Genomic DNA, 16,403 nt, shown 5'->3' with positions numbered 1-16,403 from the left:
TTTTTGAGACAGGGTCTCACTCTGTTACCCAGGCTAGAGTGTAGTGATAGATCTCAGCTCATTACAACCTCTGCCTCCTGAGCTCAAGCGATTCTCATGCCTCAGCCTCCTGAGTAGTTTGGACTACAGGCATACACTCCCAGGCCTGGCTAATTTTGTATTTTTTGTAGAGATGATGTTTCACCATATATCCCAGGCTGGTCTTGAACTCCCTGACCTCAAGTGATCTGCCCTGCTCGGCCTCTCAAAGTGCTGGGATTACAGGTGTGAACCATAGTGCCCGGCCAACTCAGAAAATATTTTTATAACTGGCAGCATTGGCCAGGAATAAAAATATCTGGTCTCTAGTCTTTGCACAGTCATTATCAATAAATGAGAGAATGTGTGTAAATTTTTTAAAAAAAATTATAAAGTTATGAACATACAAAATTCTTAGATTATTAACAACCACGTGTTTGATAACTGTTTTTCATAATGTGCTTCAGGCTAGGCTGATTAAACCAAGATAGAATTGATTAAAAGTAATCCTAGGGAAAGGAGAGGATTTTGTGCTGGTATGGAACTTCCAGTTACTCTGAATTAATTCATCTAGGCATAAATTTTAAAATCTCTATGAACTAAATCTGGCCTGCCAACATGTTTTATTTAACCAGTTCAGTGTTTTGTTTTTTTGAGACAGGATCTCGCGCTGTTGCCTAGTCTGGAGTGCAGTGGTGCAATCATGGCTCATGGCAACCTCTGCCTTCTGGGTTCAAGCAATTCTCCTACCTCAGGTGTGCACCACCATGCCTGGCTAATGTTTGTATTTTTTAGCAGAGACGGGGTTTTGTCATGTTGGCTAGGATGGTCTCGAACTCCTGACCTCAAGTGATTCGCTAAACTCAGCCCCCCAAAGTGTTGGGATTATAGGCATGAGCCATGGCACCCAGCCTTCAGTTCAGTGTTAAAAGTTTCTAATTTGAATGATGTGCTCTCTGCATATTTCCATGACCTGCTTTGCTGCAGCGTTCATTCGTTTTCAGAGACCTCTGCTCCAGAGGCAGGTGGACCACCTGGCCCCTCAGACACACATAAAATCGAGACTTTTTTGCTTATCAAATGTTAGTATTTGTAGAAACTCAGCATCTGAAGAGCTCGAAGTAATAATTTTAATGTTTAGATGATTTAACTTAATTTATTATTTTTTTTTGAAATGGGGTCTCACTCTGTCACCCAGGCTAGAGTGCAGTGGAGCAAACACGGTTCACTGCAACCTCTGTCTACTGGGCCCACTCTCCTGGGTGGGTGCAAGTGAACCACCTCAGTCTCCCAAGTAGCTGGAACTACAGGTGCACAAATGGCTAATTTTTAAAGTTATTTTTTATAGAAACAAGATTTTGCCATATTGAGCATTCTGGTCTCGAATTCCTGAGCTCAAGCAATCTCAGAGTGCTGGGATTACAGATATGAGCCATGGCACCTGGCCAATTTTATTAGTATGTGTTAGAGGTAATAAAATATTAAGAAGTTGAGATGATCTTTGGTGGGTTTACCCAAGCTAAATAATACTAAGGTAAAAAACCCAATCTTTCTTTAAAACATGTAGGTGAAGAGGACAGATTCTGGGGATGTGCTTAAGGTGGTTCTAAAAAGTAATGGTATTCTTTATAAATAACTTACTATTAGAATGTAATCCTCAGAGTGCCCTCAGCCCTTCTTACATACACTCAACATAAATGAAATGTAGGAGTTCACACTAGTCTCTTTGAGGTAAACATTTCAGAAGACAGCGCAAAAAGTTGGGGGATGTGCTAGACTCTCTGGAGAACTTAATCTGCAATATTATAATAATTTTTTTTACTCTGTTGATGTATTTGGATGTGTAGTTCTGCTGATCCAACCGTTTTAATCCTGTTTAATATCTGGATTTCATCCTATAGCTATAGCTTTAGACAAGCACCTTTGAAAACCAAATTGTAGGGATTAGTTCTTTTTCCTGCTTTGCTACAGCATGGTTTATTAACTAGCATTTTATTCTTTGTGTCTGCTGTATTTCTTAGGCACGAGAGAAGAGGGAGTATTTATTTATAGGATAAATACTTCAAAGCACAAACCCAGTATAGCTATAGTTAAATGAACATTCTAGGTATTGTTTCGTATACAAACTCTCTCTGCTTTATTCTATTTATTCTTTTTGCTTGTAATTGCTTATTTTATTATTTTTTCTTATACTTTTCAGGGATTTCAGGCAATCTTAACAATCCTCGAATTGTCAGCATCTTTTTCCAAGCTGCTGCTGAATCATTCATTTGACTTAGTAATATTCCATCAGATGTCTTCGAATATGGAACAAAAGGATCAACAGGTACAATGTTTTTCACTTGCATCCTAAATGTTACGTATTTAGCTGACTCTAATTCTCATTTCCACTTTTTTTAGTTTCTAAACCTCTGTTGCAAGTGTTTTGCAAAAGTAGCTATGGATGATGACTTAAAAAATGTGATGCTAGAGAGAGCCTGTGATCAGAATAACAGCATCATGGTTGAATGTTTGCTTCTATTGGGAGCAGATGCCAATCAAGCAAAGGAGGCAACTTCTTTAATTTGTCAGGTAAATATTCAAGGCCTCACTTGTATCTTTGCTTATTATTCTTAAAGGATGTAAGTAAGAGCCCTGCCACTGTGTGTCTCTTACTTACCTCATATTATTCTTCACTACAGAAATTTACCAGTTTATTGCAATTGCTTGTGTCTGGTAGCAGGGATTTAGATTTATAGAATTCCAGAAATAATAGCGTCCTTGAGGTGTTATCCAGTCCAATCTTTCATTTTATCTGTTTACTTATCTTGTTAAGCTGATAAATAACTTTGCAAATGTGTTCCTTACTTGGCATTCCTACAACTTGCTCTCCAGATACACTCAACATAACACATAGTTCCAATGTTTTGATGATTTTTTAGCCATTTTTGGGGGATGTTTTTAGTATTCTAGAAAGTTCTCCCCTGAGGGCTACTGCACACAGCTATGCAGGCTGTGGACAGCAAACTTTTGTGGGTGCCATTCACACGGACGTGAGTTGCTATTGGACAAAGTTGTGTAACACTGTGGTCTTTCTTTCCTTCTCCCTTCCCTCATGATCCATGCAAACACATATCTATATGATTGTTTTGCTCTTCCTTCAAAACATAATTCAAATAATTTTTCTTTAATAAAGTCCTACCCACACCTCCAAACCTCCAAACAAAATTAAGATTTACTTCTTCTGTCAGTCCATGAAAATATATACATATCTCTTGTATGTTTGATGAGTTGTATGAAAATAACAAGGTATAGTGTTCATCTTTGTATCATTCAGAATATCTAAGTCATTGCTTTATATACAGTATGTATTCAATAAATACTTACTAAATTCATTGCTTATATTTCAGATTTGTATTATTTGTTTAAGTGTTAGAGTTTATACTAGCATTCAGGTAGCACTATGTCTATTTTCTAGAAATTTAATATTTCTAACAAAGCAATTATGTAGTGACTTAGTACACATTATTAAATAATCAGTAAAGTTCTATATTTGCTAATAACTTACTTTTTAAGACTTACTGTATTTAATTTCCTCCTTGCCTATGGATTGAAATCAATTTGTTGACTGTTAAGATTAATTAGTAATTAGTAATCAACATAAAAAGAAACAGAATTTGTAACCCATTTTCATGCACCATTTATGCATTAAAATCACGTAAATATTCTAATTATTTGAATTTAGTCAAATTTCCTTTAAGCAAGTAACATTAAAAATAGTAGCTTCTCTTTATTAAAGATAATTAAATTTTTCCATTAATAATTTAGTACATTTTTACTGTGCATCTATTATTGCATTAATGTTAATTGAAAATACCAAAGAAGTAAAAGAAACTTCTTTTTCCAAGTCCACATTAAGGAAAGAACTTATCTAAAAGCAGCTGAGTACAACTGTATTACATTCCCCGCAGGAAATCATTAACTCTTCTTTCAATTCATCCAAATCTTTCTATATAACAAGGTTTTCATTTTATTCCTCTTCCCATATTCTTTTGAACTGTATGTGCTTATTTTTATCTTTTCTTCTTAAAACAAAATCTTAAATCCAAGGATTATGTATTAAATTTAGAAAAATTATCCCAGTCGTCAGAGGTTATTTATATCTAGCAAATAATAAATGCTGATTAAATCTTGTGGATGAATTTATTGTATGTACTTTATTTGTGCCAGAGCAAAATAAGATAATCAAGACTATTCACTTACCAAGAGGTTGCATATTGAAGAACTATATAGACCAAGGGTGGAGTTGTGTTAGGCTTTCTGCAGAGAGTTTAATAATGGAATATACATGATTGGTAGAAAAGAATATGGAGGGTTAATACTGGGTATGCAAATGCATGGTTAGAAATCTCAAGGTAAAACTCGTCAAATCATGGAAAAAATATAGTGAAGTATATAAAGATAATATGAGGCTGGGCGTAATGGCTCACATCTGTAATCCCAACACTTTGGTATGTTGAGGTGGGCAGATCACTTGAGCCAGGAGTTTGAGACCAACTTGGGAAACACAGTGAGACTCCATTTCTACAACACAAACCAACAAAGAAAAAACCATGTGTGATGGGACACACATGTAGTCCTAGCATCATGCAGAGTGGCTCATGCATATAATCCCAGTGCTTTGGGAGGTCGAGGCAGAGGATCAGTTGAGCTCAGGAGTTCAAGACCAGCCTGGGCAGCATAGTAAGACCCCCATGTCTACAAAAAATCAAAAAATTACCTGGGCATGGTGGTGTCTGCCTATAGTCCCAGCTACTTGAGAGGCTGAGGTGGGAGGATGACTTGAGCCCAGGAAGTTGAGGCTGCAGCGAGCTGAGATTGCACCACTGCACTCCAGCCTGGGCAGCAGAGCCAGACCTGTCAGACACGATACGATACGATACTATACGATACGATACGATACGATACGATACAAACTAAGAAAGCTAAGGTAGGAGGATAACTTGTGCCTAGGATGTCAAGGCTGCAGTGAGCTATGATTGCACCACTGTACTGCAGCCTTGGTGACAGAGCAAGACACTGTCTCAAAACAAACAAACAACAAAACCAAATACCTCTTTCATGCTCATTACCACCTGGGCACTACTCCAAATACTTTACACAAGTTAATCCTTCCGACAACCTATGAATAGGTCGAATAGGTTCTAATGTTATTTCCGTTGTACAAGTGAGAAGTTGAGGCACCGAGGGATTAAGTAACTGGTCTAAGAACAAGCTCCTGGTAAATAGTGCAAAACCCACCTCCACAGTGCCTGCTGTAATCTCTTGGCTACACAGCTGGTTCATGGTAGTGGTGGTAGTGGTGTTCATTTACTCTAAAATAACAGTTTGAATAATTTGGTTTTGATTGTGTGCTGCATTTATTATAAATTAGATGATGCGGGAAAGATTACAGGAATAAGAAATTATGCCTTTGATAATCTTTAGTTATATTGTGAATTTTCTTCATTATTATTTAAAAGTAAAAATAAATATATGTGAGCAATAGTATTTTCCTGTTGTGAAGTTGAAATTACTTTCATAAACGTGTGAATATTCTAAAGGCAATAACTGTGGGATTTGAAGATATTAACTCTTTTTTTTTTTTTTTTTTTTGAGACGGAGTTTCGCTCTTGTTACCCAGGCTGGAGTGCAATGGCGCAATCTCGGCTCACCGCAACCTCCGCCTCNTGTTCATGAGAAGATTTGTGCAGATCCACATGGCACCTTCCCAGGACATCTCTCTAAAGGGTGCCTGTGAACTTGTGCTTGATTTTTTTTTTTTGGGGGGGGGATGGGGTTTCGCTCTTGTTACGCAGACTGGAGTGCAATGGCGCAATCTCTGCTCACCGCAACCTCCGCCTCCTGGGTTCAGGCAATTCTCCTGCCTCAGCCTCCTGAGTAGCTGGGATTACAGGCATGCGCCACCATGCCCAGATAACGTTTTGTATTTTTAGTAGAGATGGGGTTTCACCCTGTTGACCAGGATGGTCTCGATCTCTTGACCTCATGATCCACCGGCCTCGGCCTCCCAAAGTGCTGGGATTACAGGCTTGAGCCACCGCGCCCGGCGAAATTAACTCTTATTTTTGCTGGCATTTACTTCTTTTCTCAGATTCACTTTCTCATGTATCTCTCTCCCCATGGAACCATATGCCTGAAGTCAGCTTGGATACTTTGGATCCTCAAAGGAAAATTCCTTCCACAATAATGTGCAGAGCATAGTGCTAGATAATTAACAGAGAATTATAAAAGGGGTTTCTTGTTTCAAGATAGTTTACAGGACGGTATGGGTCAGGGGCATTGATGAGAACATAAAACACAAATCACTTTAGTACAAAGTAAGGAGTGAGTGGCATATCTTAGAGAAGAAACTTTACTGGGCTAAAGGAGAAGGCATTTGTGACTTTTTCCCTCCCTCCCTCCCTCCCTCCCTTCCTTCCTTCCTTCCTTTCCCCCCTTCTCCTTCTATCCCCCTTTCTTTTAATTTTGCTATGAGCTTTTAAAGAGAATTTTTATAATTTGCAATTTATATCAAATACATTTGTTAGGTGTGCTAGGCTTCAGGAATACAGTTTGGATTGCAATAATATACAGGCCTTTGCATTCTAGTAAGAAAGCATGTGGGTATGTATGTTTGTGTGCTTAGTGCTATATTAAAAGAAATGGATGGGGGCCTGGAGGAGAAATGGTGTTTATGGCCTGAGAGGTTGGTAGCAAGGACTTCTCTGCAAAAAATTTTGAAGATAATTTTTCAAGAATGAACACCTTTTTGCTGGTGAAGAGTAGAGGAAGACATTTAGGATAATAGAAATAGCATAAAAGGTAATGAGTTTGAAAAATTACATTCAGTGTTTGGAAGAATGCTCTGAAGCAGCGGCATATTAGAAGGTTTTTAAAGAGGACGGTGACTTAATCATAGCTCTGTAGTGAATTTGAGGATGGGTTGAAGCTGGGTGAACTTGGAGACTGGTGGGCATTTAGTTGGTGCCTTCCAGCCACATACGTGAATGTCCCCTCAAATCCCTTGGAAACACTTTAATTCTGGAAAATTCAAAAACTGTACCAATATCTTTTTCCTCTGAGTTGGTACTTTGGATCTTTGGGTCTTCTTTTCATTTTATAGTGTTTAATTTGGGGTAATGAAAGAAGCACAGGTCCTAAAGCCAGCAGATTTGGCTTCACATCCAAGTCTCTGTTGCTTGCCAGCTATAAGTGACAAATTATGTGTTTTCTAAATAGTCATCTATAAAATGGGAGTAATAATTGCTATGCCATAGGATTTTTTTTAAAGATTAAAGATCACGTGTGTACAGGATTTAACACAGTAACTGATGGATATTATTTCTTTTACCTATTATCTTGGTCTTCAAGTTGATAGCTCCTTTCTAGCGTCTAGGGCCAGTGTGCATTGCCACAGGTTGCTAAGGCTTCTCCTGGATTACTGAGTTGTTCTAGTTTTTGTAGCACTTAGCAGGCTAATCCACCCTGAACACATGTTCTGAAAACATAACATTCAGAGGAAGGTCGAAGACTGAGAGACAAGGTATATCTTTGAGGAAATTCAGATGCTTGTCCTGAGGAGCTCAGGAAAACCAGACAGGAGTAATGATTGTCCTTTGCGTGTGGCATTAATACATTTTACAGTAGTTATATCCCCATTTAGTTATTCTATGTCACAAATGAAGGCAGGATAGTAGTATTTACTGTGTTAAGGTACTGGTCTCCCAGATATCTTACAGTGAGAAGACAGAAGCTCAGAAAGTGTGGATAATTGGTGGAGTCTGGATGTAAACAGAGATCTTGATGCCAGGCCTATGGAACTTTGTCTCCATATAATATTGTTTGTTTCCTGAAAACTGACTCTCATGTGGCAGATTATTCATGCTATTCTCCCATGTATGGCATTAATCTCATTTCATTTCCCAATCCATTCAAGGGTCAGTTTTGCCGTGTTTTATTTGGTTTCATTCTAAATTGGAGACATACAAAAAACTCACACCAAGTTTGATTTGCCAGTCTCCTAAAAGGAAGAAATGTAGGTTTTTAATATACTTTTTTTTTTTTCTTTAAAAGGTATGTGAGAAAGGGAGCAGTCCCAAATTGGTGGAGCTCTTATTGAATAGTGGATCTCGTGAACAAGATGTACGGAAAGCGCTGACGATAAGCATTGGGAAAGGCGACAGCCGGATCATCAGCTTACTCTTACGGAGGCTGGCCCTGGATGTGGCCAACAATAGCATTTGCCTTGGAGGATTTTGTATAGGGAAAGTTGAACCTTCTTGGCTTGGTCCTTTATTTCCAGATAAGGCTTCTAATGTAAGGAAACAAACAAGTAAGTATCAACGGAATATTTTTTACAGTTCTTATTTTTACTAGTATTTTTTTTAAAGTCACTTGTCTTTTGGTGGTTATTCATGCCAGTCTGAGAGCCCTTAAGCAAAAATTTTGCAAAGGTTTGGATTTTTTTTTCAGCTATGAAATACTTCAAAATGACACATTTAAGTTCTTTTTGAGATAGCAAATAGGTATTTAATAAAAATAATGCAGGTAGGGCATAGTGGCTCACGCCTGTAATCCCAGCACTTTGGGAGGCCGAGGCAGGTGGACCACCTGAGGTCAGGAGTTTGAGACCAGCCTGGCCAACATGGTGAAACCAAGTTTCTACAAAAAATACAAACATTAGCTGGGCTGGTAGTGGGCACCTGTAATCCCAGCTACTTGAGAGGCTGAGGCAGGGGAATCGCTTGAACCCAGGAGGTGGAGGTTGCAGTGAGCCAAGATCATGCCACTGCACTACAGCCTGAGTGACAAAAGTAAAACTCTGTCTCAAAAATAAATAAATAAATAAATAAAATAATAAATAGAGCAGAATAGTGGAAGGTTTTTGCGGGGCTACTTTTTAATATATTGTATTTTTGTTATTAAAGTAAGACATTCCTGTTTTAAAAATAAGTAAATATAAAATTATAAAAAAGAAAATAAAAATACCTTATTTTAATACCTTATAAGTAATTAATATGGATAGTTTCCCAAACTTTTTGTATGCTTACATATACATATGCATTCAAATGTATGTAAAAGCATACAGACATATTTTCTTGGCATTTTTAACTGAGAATATACTTATATTTCTATTAATAATGCATTTTCTTTATACTTTCAAGCTGATGTGTATTTTCTACATATTATGTGTATTCATGGTAAGCTACCATCCTCTGACACCATTTCTGTCTTTTGAGCTCTCATTTATTCACACTAAATGTGTTTTTAACATGTGAGCTCCCAGCTTTCCCTGTGTTAACTCAGTCCCATGCCTATCTCCTTCCCCATGGTCATCATACTCCATGACTCATCATCTTAAGGACCATCTTGCAAATATCATGTTTGTTTCTCTCATTTTTATGATGTAGTCACGAGCAAAACTCCAGTTTTGGTCAGTCTGCTACTCTACTTTTCCCCCCACTTTCACCCAGATAGCTAAGTGCTGCTAGAGAAAAGTACCTATCCATGCAATTTGGTGCCTTTGTACATCAGGGTTTCCAACTTCTCAGTGGGCTCCAAAAGTTCCAATCAGGCTGAATTTTCCTTAGTTTCTCAAGTACTTCATGTACTCTTACTTCCAGGCTTTTTCCAGTGTTACTCTCCCTATTTAACTGTAAATTCTCTCTTCACCTGGCTATCTCTTCATTCTTCCTGTCTCAGCCCCATCATCTGTCTGAAAGGTTCTATTACATGACCCTATAGCACTTTATTTCTCACCTGTATTACCACTCATCACATTATATAATTTATTTTTTTCATTTTTATAATCTACTTTTTGGTAGATATTGGTACTATGAAGTCAATGTCGATTTTGTTCATGGATGTAACCTTACCATATATACTAGCACTTTGCACATAGCAGATGATCATTTTGAATTAAATATCCAATATTGGCAAAAAATAAAAATTGTGTAATACATTATGTTGATATTGATAAACACATGTGGAAACATGCTTCATACACTGATATGAATTTAAATTGTCCTCTTCTGAGGGCAATTTGGCAATATCCACTAATATTTTTAATATAAATACATACTCTTTGAACCAGCAATATACTGTTAGGAATCTATGATAAAGACATTCTCAATGTACACAAGGAATTATATACAAAAATGCACATTAAAACATTGTTTATAATAGCAAAAGAGTATGAAAAAACCTAAGTATTCCCCAAGAGGAACTATTCAAATAAATCATGCCACATTCATGTTGTGGAATGCTTTGTGGGGGAAACGTAGCAAATTTAACGTCCTGATAAAGATTACGTTACTCCATGGCAAAAAAAAAAAAAGGGGCACAGAACAGTGTTTTTAGTATGCTGATGTTGATGAAAATGCAATTGGAATATGACAGCCATAAAAGTTTGAATATGAAATAAAACTCTCTCAAAATGAGTTCTCTGATTGTCTCTGGGTCTTTGGAGTAGATTGGTTAGATCCCATGTTTCATTACTTAAACTAGTCTCATGCCAAAAACCTGCTTACTTTAATCTTCACCATCTGATGGAGAGGAATTGTGGGCTCGTGGAGAGGGATGGAGGGAGATATATCATTCACTGTATTCTCTTTGTTCTGTATGAAGTTTTTACCATTGACATGTCTTACCCAATTTAAAGAACATAGTAATGTCATTTGATTAATTGGAGGGTATAATTGTGATTTCACTGGCAGCTGGTCTGAGTAAAGAACATTTTGGATCATTGCTTTAAAACATTTTTCAGGTACTATTTGACTGAGTGACATACAAGTGTGTGAGCTCTGACAGTAATATTTGAAGAAATTTTCTTGGCTATATGTAGAACAATGAGGACTCTGCCAACTTATTTCTTCATAGCAGAGCTATTACAAAATGTAATGAAGTTGTGAGAAGAATGTTGACTTTGAAATTCCTTCAAATTTCCCAGTAGAATGAATCACTCAGCAAACTTTATAAAAATAACAACATCCTTTATTTAGCATTGTTTGTGTTCTAAGCATTGTGCTAAACATTTTATATGCATCATTTCATTTACTTTTTTCCATCAGCATATGCTGTATATATTATCATCTTCATTCTCCAGGTGAGGACACTGACAGTCAGGGAGCTTATGTGACTCACAAATGGCATTTCTATGACTTGAACACAGGCCTGTCTGGCTTCAAAGCCTAGGCCTTTTCCTGGATAAAATTGGTTCCATAGAGATTCAATTTTGTAATCTACACCAAAGCACTGTATATTGTTATTTTTTTTTAACAAAATATGATTTGCCGCCTGCTTATTATTCAGAATCACTATTGTAAGGTGACTTTGGAAGGAAAAATAGAAATATTCTCTAGAAGCATAGGAATACATAAGAACTTTGGTCCTATGTATGCTTATTTTTGCATAATTATTGATTTCTAAGTTGCTGGTGTATATCTTTATTTTCAGATATAGCATCTACACTAGCAAGAATGGTGATCAGATATCAGATGAAAAGTGCTGTGGAAGAAGGAACAGCCTCAGGCAGCAATGGAAATTTTTCTGAAGATGTGCTGCATAAATTTGATGAATGGACCCTTATTCCTGACTGTTCTATGGACAGTGTGTTTGCTCAAAGTGATGATCTGGATAGCGAAGGTATTTATTATAAAAAAATAAATTCTTTTATGTTTTATATTTATACACTGACATTGAACAATAGGACCTGAAAAGAAAAACCGGATTTCAATCATTTGGAAAAACTTGAGTAGAAATGTGTTTATCATCACAAACAGTTATGCTTACTATACTTTGGTTAAAGCGGTGGGTCAAGGAAGTTTGTCTTGTGTCTCTCTGCTTCTAAATGTGATGCTGACTAATTGGTTAATGGTTAATATTGCAGGGAATAAACTCTGACTAGGCTGAATGAGATTCCACACTATGTCATTGACTAGCTCCTGTGGCTTGTGTAAGCCCCTTAACCTTGTTAAAGGTCGTGATGTCAACTTTGGAAGGTTATACATAATAATTAGAAAAAAAAATGTATGTAAAATGTCTGCAGCAATACTTAGCAAACAGGAAATGCTTAATAAAAATGTTTTATCTTGATTACAGCTTAACACAAGATTAATATTTATTTTTTATTGCATTCTAGGTTTTGGGGTACATGTGAAGAACATGTAAGATTGTTGCATTGGATTGACTTGGCTATGCGGGCTCTCTTTTGGTTCCATATGAATTTTAAGGTGGTTTTTTCCAGTTCTGTGAAGAAGGTCATTGGTAACTTGATGGGGATAGCGTTGAATCTGTAAATCACTTTGGGCAGTATGGCCATTTTCATGTTATTGATTCTTCCTAACCATGAACATGGAATGTTTCTCCATCTGTTTGTGTCCTCTCTTATTTCGTTGAGCAGTGGCTTGTAGTTCTCCTTGAGGAGGTCCTTTACATTCCTTGTTAGTTGTATTCCTAGGTATTTTATTCTCTTTGTAGTAATTGTGAATGGTGGTTCATTCTTGATTTGGCTCTCTTTAAGCCTGTTATTGGGGTATAGGAATGCTTGTGATTTTTTCACATTGATTTTGTATCCTGAGACTTTGCTGAAGTTGCTTATCAGTTTCAGGAGATTTTGGGCTGAGACAGTGGGGTCTTCTAGATATACAATCATGTTGTCTGCAAATAGAGACAATTTGACTTCCTCCTTTCCTATTCGAATACCCTTTATTTCTTTTTCTTGCCTGATTGCTCTGGCCAGAACTTCCAGTACTATATTGAATAGGAGTGGTGAGAGAGGGCATCCTTGTCTAGTGCCAGATTTCAAAGGGAATGCTTCCAGTTTTGGCTTCCATATCATTCAGTATGATATTGGCTGTTGGTTTGTCATAAATAGCTTTTATTATTTTGAGATACGTTCCATCAATACCTAGTTTATTGAGGGTTTTTAGCATAAAGTGCTGTTGAATTTTGTCAAAGACCTTCTCTGCATCAGTTGAGATAATCATGTGGTTTTTGTCTTTGGTTCTGTTTATGTGGTGAATTATGTTTATAGACTTGCATATGTTGAACCAGCCTTGCATCCCCAGGATGAAGCCTACTTGATCATGGTGGATAAGCTTTTTGATGTGCTGTTGCAATCGGCTCACCAGTATTTTATTGAAGATTTTGCATCTATGTTCATCATGGATATTGGCCTGAAGTTTTCTTTTCTTGTTGAGTCTCTGCTGGATTTTGGTATCAGGATGATGTTGGTCTCATAAAATGATTTGGGAGATTAGTATTTTAATAGCTTACCTGAGAAAAGTTTTTAAAAAATTAATATGGCAAAATACATAATGACAGTGATTAGGCTGATGTATTTAATACAAGCAGTTTGGTAGAAATGGAGTGAAGGGCTTTCTTATTAATACAATATGATTGAAAACTTTGGGTGATAGAATGAGGATATTTGAGAGGGCAAAAAATGAGAGTTATTCTAAAATATTGTGTCTCATGTCAAACTATTTTTTAAAATCAAATGTATTAATTTATATAAATATATATAATTTATATAAAATAAAATGCATTCTCTTTAAGTATATATTTTCATGTGCTTTGAAAATTAACATATTCATATAGTCCTCATGGCTATTAGGTTATGCAATATTTTACCATTCAAGAAAGTTCCTTCATATCTCTTCAATGTAAACATCCCCTTCCCCTGCCCTTGATCCTTGGCAATCATTTGCTTCCTGACGCTGTAGATTAAATTAATGTTTTCCCTAGTTTTATAAATAGAATAATACAGTAAATACTCTTGTGTCTCTTGCTGTTTTCCACAGTGGTTGTACTATGTTCTACCCCCGCCAGCAGTCCATGAGCATTCTGATTGCTCTAGATCCTTGTTAGTAATTGATGTTTTCAGTCAATTTAATTCAAGGTGTTCTAGTGGAGGCTTAACTCATTTGGATGTAATTTTCATTTCCCTGATTAATTATGTAGAGGATATTTTCATGTTCTTATTGGCCATTCTTACTTTTGTGTGTGCAGTGTTCAAGTATTTTGCTTTTAATTGGGTTGTCTTACATTAGGAGTTCTTTATATATTCTATAGAAGCTGTGACAGGTATCTATATTACAAATATTTTTTGCCAGTCACAGCTTGTCTTTTCATGTTATTCATTCCATTTTTCAAAAAGCAGAGGTTTTAAATTTTGGTAAAATGCAGTTTTCCAGTGTTTTCTTTTATGGTTTGTGCTTTTTCTATCCCACTTAAGAAATCTTTTTTTTTATCCTAAATTTGTGAATATTTTCTCCCATGTTTTCTCTTACAAGTGTTAAAATCTCAGGTTTGACATTTAGGTCTAAAACATTTTAAGTTGATTTTTGTGTGTGATGTGTCAATGAAGGATTGACATTTATTTCTTTCTGTTGGATATCCAGTTGTTCCAACGTTACGTGTTGAAAATGTTGTATAATTTCTCATTAAATTAATGGAAGCTTTATTCTCTTTAATTGACTATTTAGGTATGGTTCTATTTTAGCATTATTTATTCTGTGCCACTGATTTATACCTTATACTTACGTCAATACTACACTGTCTTGATTACTCTAGCTTAACAGCAGGTCTTGAAATCAGGTAATGTAAGTCCTCTGGTGTTCTTTTAAAAAAAAAATTGTTCTTATTAGTCTAGTTTTTTTCCATTTCCATATAAATTTTGAAGCAACTAACTTTATGCTGGGATTTTTATTGTAATTAAGTCCACATTATAGATTTTATATATTATTAATTTATAAATTAAATCATATTACCTATATATTATTTTAATATAATTTATAACATAATATATACATTATATAGATTGTATCTATAAAACAATTTGAGGGAACTAATATATTAATAATTAGTCTTTTGACATATGCATGTGATATATATTTCAGTTAGTCTTTTACAATTTCTAACATGTATTACATGTTTTCTGATACTATTATAAATGGTATTGTATTTGAATTTGAATTTCCAGTAGTTCACAGCTGATACATAGAAATACAATTCATTTATTTCTACATGAATTTTGTATCCTCTAAATATCATAAGCTCATAACATCATATAAGTTCCAGTACCTTATTATAAATTCCACAGGATTTTCTTTGTTCACCATTATACCATTTGGTTATAAAGAAAGATTTGCTACTTCTTTTCTAATATTTATGTCTTTTTTTTCTTGTCATATTGCACTGGTTAGGACTTCCAGTACTATGTTGAATAGAATTGGTCAGAATGGGCATCATTCCCTGGTTTCCAAACTTAGAGGAAAAACATTCAGTCTCTAATCACTAATTATGACATTATCAGTAGTTTTTCATAGATGCCCTTCATCAAATTGAGGAAGCTTCTTCCTAGTCATTTTTTCAGAGCCTTTTTTTTTTTTAATCGTTAATGGGTGTTGAAAAATGCTCTTTAGCATCTGCTGAGGTATTCATATTTTCCCCTTTATTTGATTAAAATGGTCAAATACACTGACTGATGTTCTAATGTTAAACCAACTTGCATTCCTGGAGTAAATCTCACTTAGTTATGGTACATTATCGTTTTTATATAATATTAAATTTTATTTTCTAAAATTTTGTTAAGAATTTTGCATCTGTGAGCATTATTAGTCTGTAGTTTTATGCTTCCTTGTAATTATGGGAGTAATGCTGGCCTCTTGAAATGAATTGGGAAGTGTTTCCAATTTTACAATTTTCTGGAAGAGTTTGTATAAAGGTATTATTTTCTTCTTAAATGTCTGAGAGAATTCACCAGCAAAAACTATCTAGGTTTTAAACTTATAGAGGGAGGATATTTAAAATTAAGAATTTAATAACTTTGATAGTTGTATGATTATTTTAATTTTCTTTTACTTCTTAAGTCAATTTTAGTAATTTAGAACTTTCAAAGAATATGGCTATTTCATATAAGTTGCCAAATTTATTTGTTTAATGTTACTTATAATAATTATTTAATTATCCTGTTAATGATCGAAGATATTTCATCTTTCATCCTTAACATTGGTAATTTGTATCTTTCCTTTTTTTTTCTTGTTCAGTCTAGATCAAAGTTTATGAATTTTATTGATCTCTTCAAAGAATCAGATTTTTGTTTCATTGATTTTTTCTATTGTTTCTGTTACTTTCTCGCTGAGTTTTGTTCTTATCTTTGTTGTTCCCTTTTTCTTATTTTTATTTAAATTATAGAGTCTTAATCTGGAGGTTAGAACACTGGTTTTTAGAACCTTCTTATTTTATAACAGAAACATTTGTTTAAGGCTGTATATGTCCTTATAAATACCACTTTCTCTGCATCCTAATATTTTGATATGTCATCTTTGCATTCATTTAAAAACTTTTTAATTTCCTTTGTG

The 16,403-nt window shown here is 35.3% G+C and overlaps 1 protein-coding gene across 4 annotated transcripts in view; it reads left to right on the top strand.

Moving 5' to 3' along the window:
* The window catches only part of LRRK2 (leucine rich repeat kinase 2), a 156,939-nt gene that overhangs the window by 51,114 nt on the left and 89,422 nt on the right, over window positions 1–16,403 (top strand). For all 4 annotated transcript variants that reach the window (XM_017530421.2, XM_037739062.1, XM_037739065.1 and 1 more), the window contains 4 exons: window positions 2,219–2,344; window positions 2,419–2,589; window positions 8,113–8,371; window positions 11,494–11,682. In XM_017530421.2, the coding sequence (XP_017385910.1) occupies window positions 2,219–2,344; window positions 2,419–2,589; window positions 8,113–8,371; window positions 11,494–11,682 (745 nt within the window). The remainder of the gene's footprint in view (window positions 1–2,218; window positions 2,345–2,418; window positions 2,590–8,112; window positions 8,372–11,493; window positions 11,683–16,403) is intronic.

Source organism: Cebus imitator, unplaced genomic scaffold (assembly GCF_001604975.1).
Source record: "Cebus imitator isolate Cc_AM_T3 unplaced genomic scaffold, Cebus_imitator-1.0 Scaffold2, whole genome shotgun sequence".
In the NCBI taxonomy this organism is placed as follows: Eukaryota; Metazoa; Chordata; class Mammalia; order Primates; family Cebidae; genus Cebus; species Cebus imitator.
The sequence above is the reverse complement of the archived record's forward strand: the minus strand, read 5'-3'. Positions and strand labels throughout refer to the sequence as shown.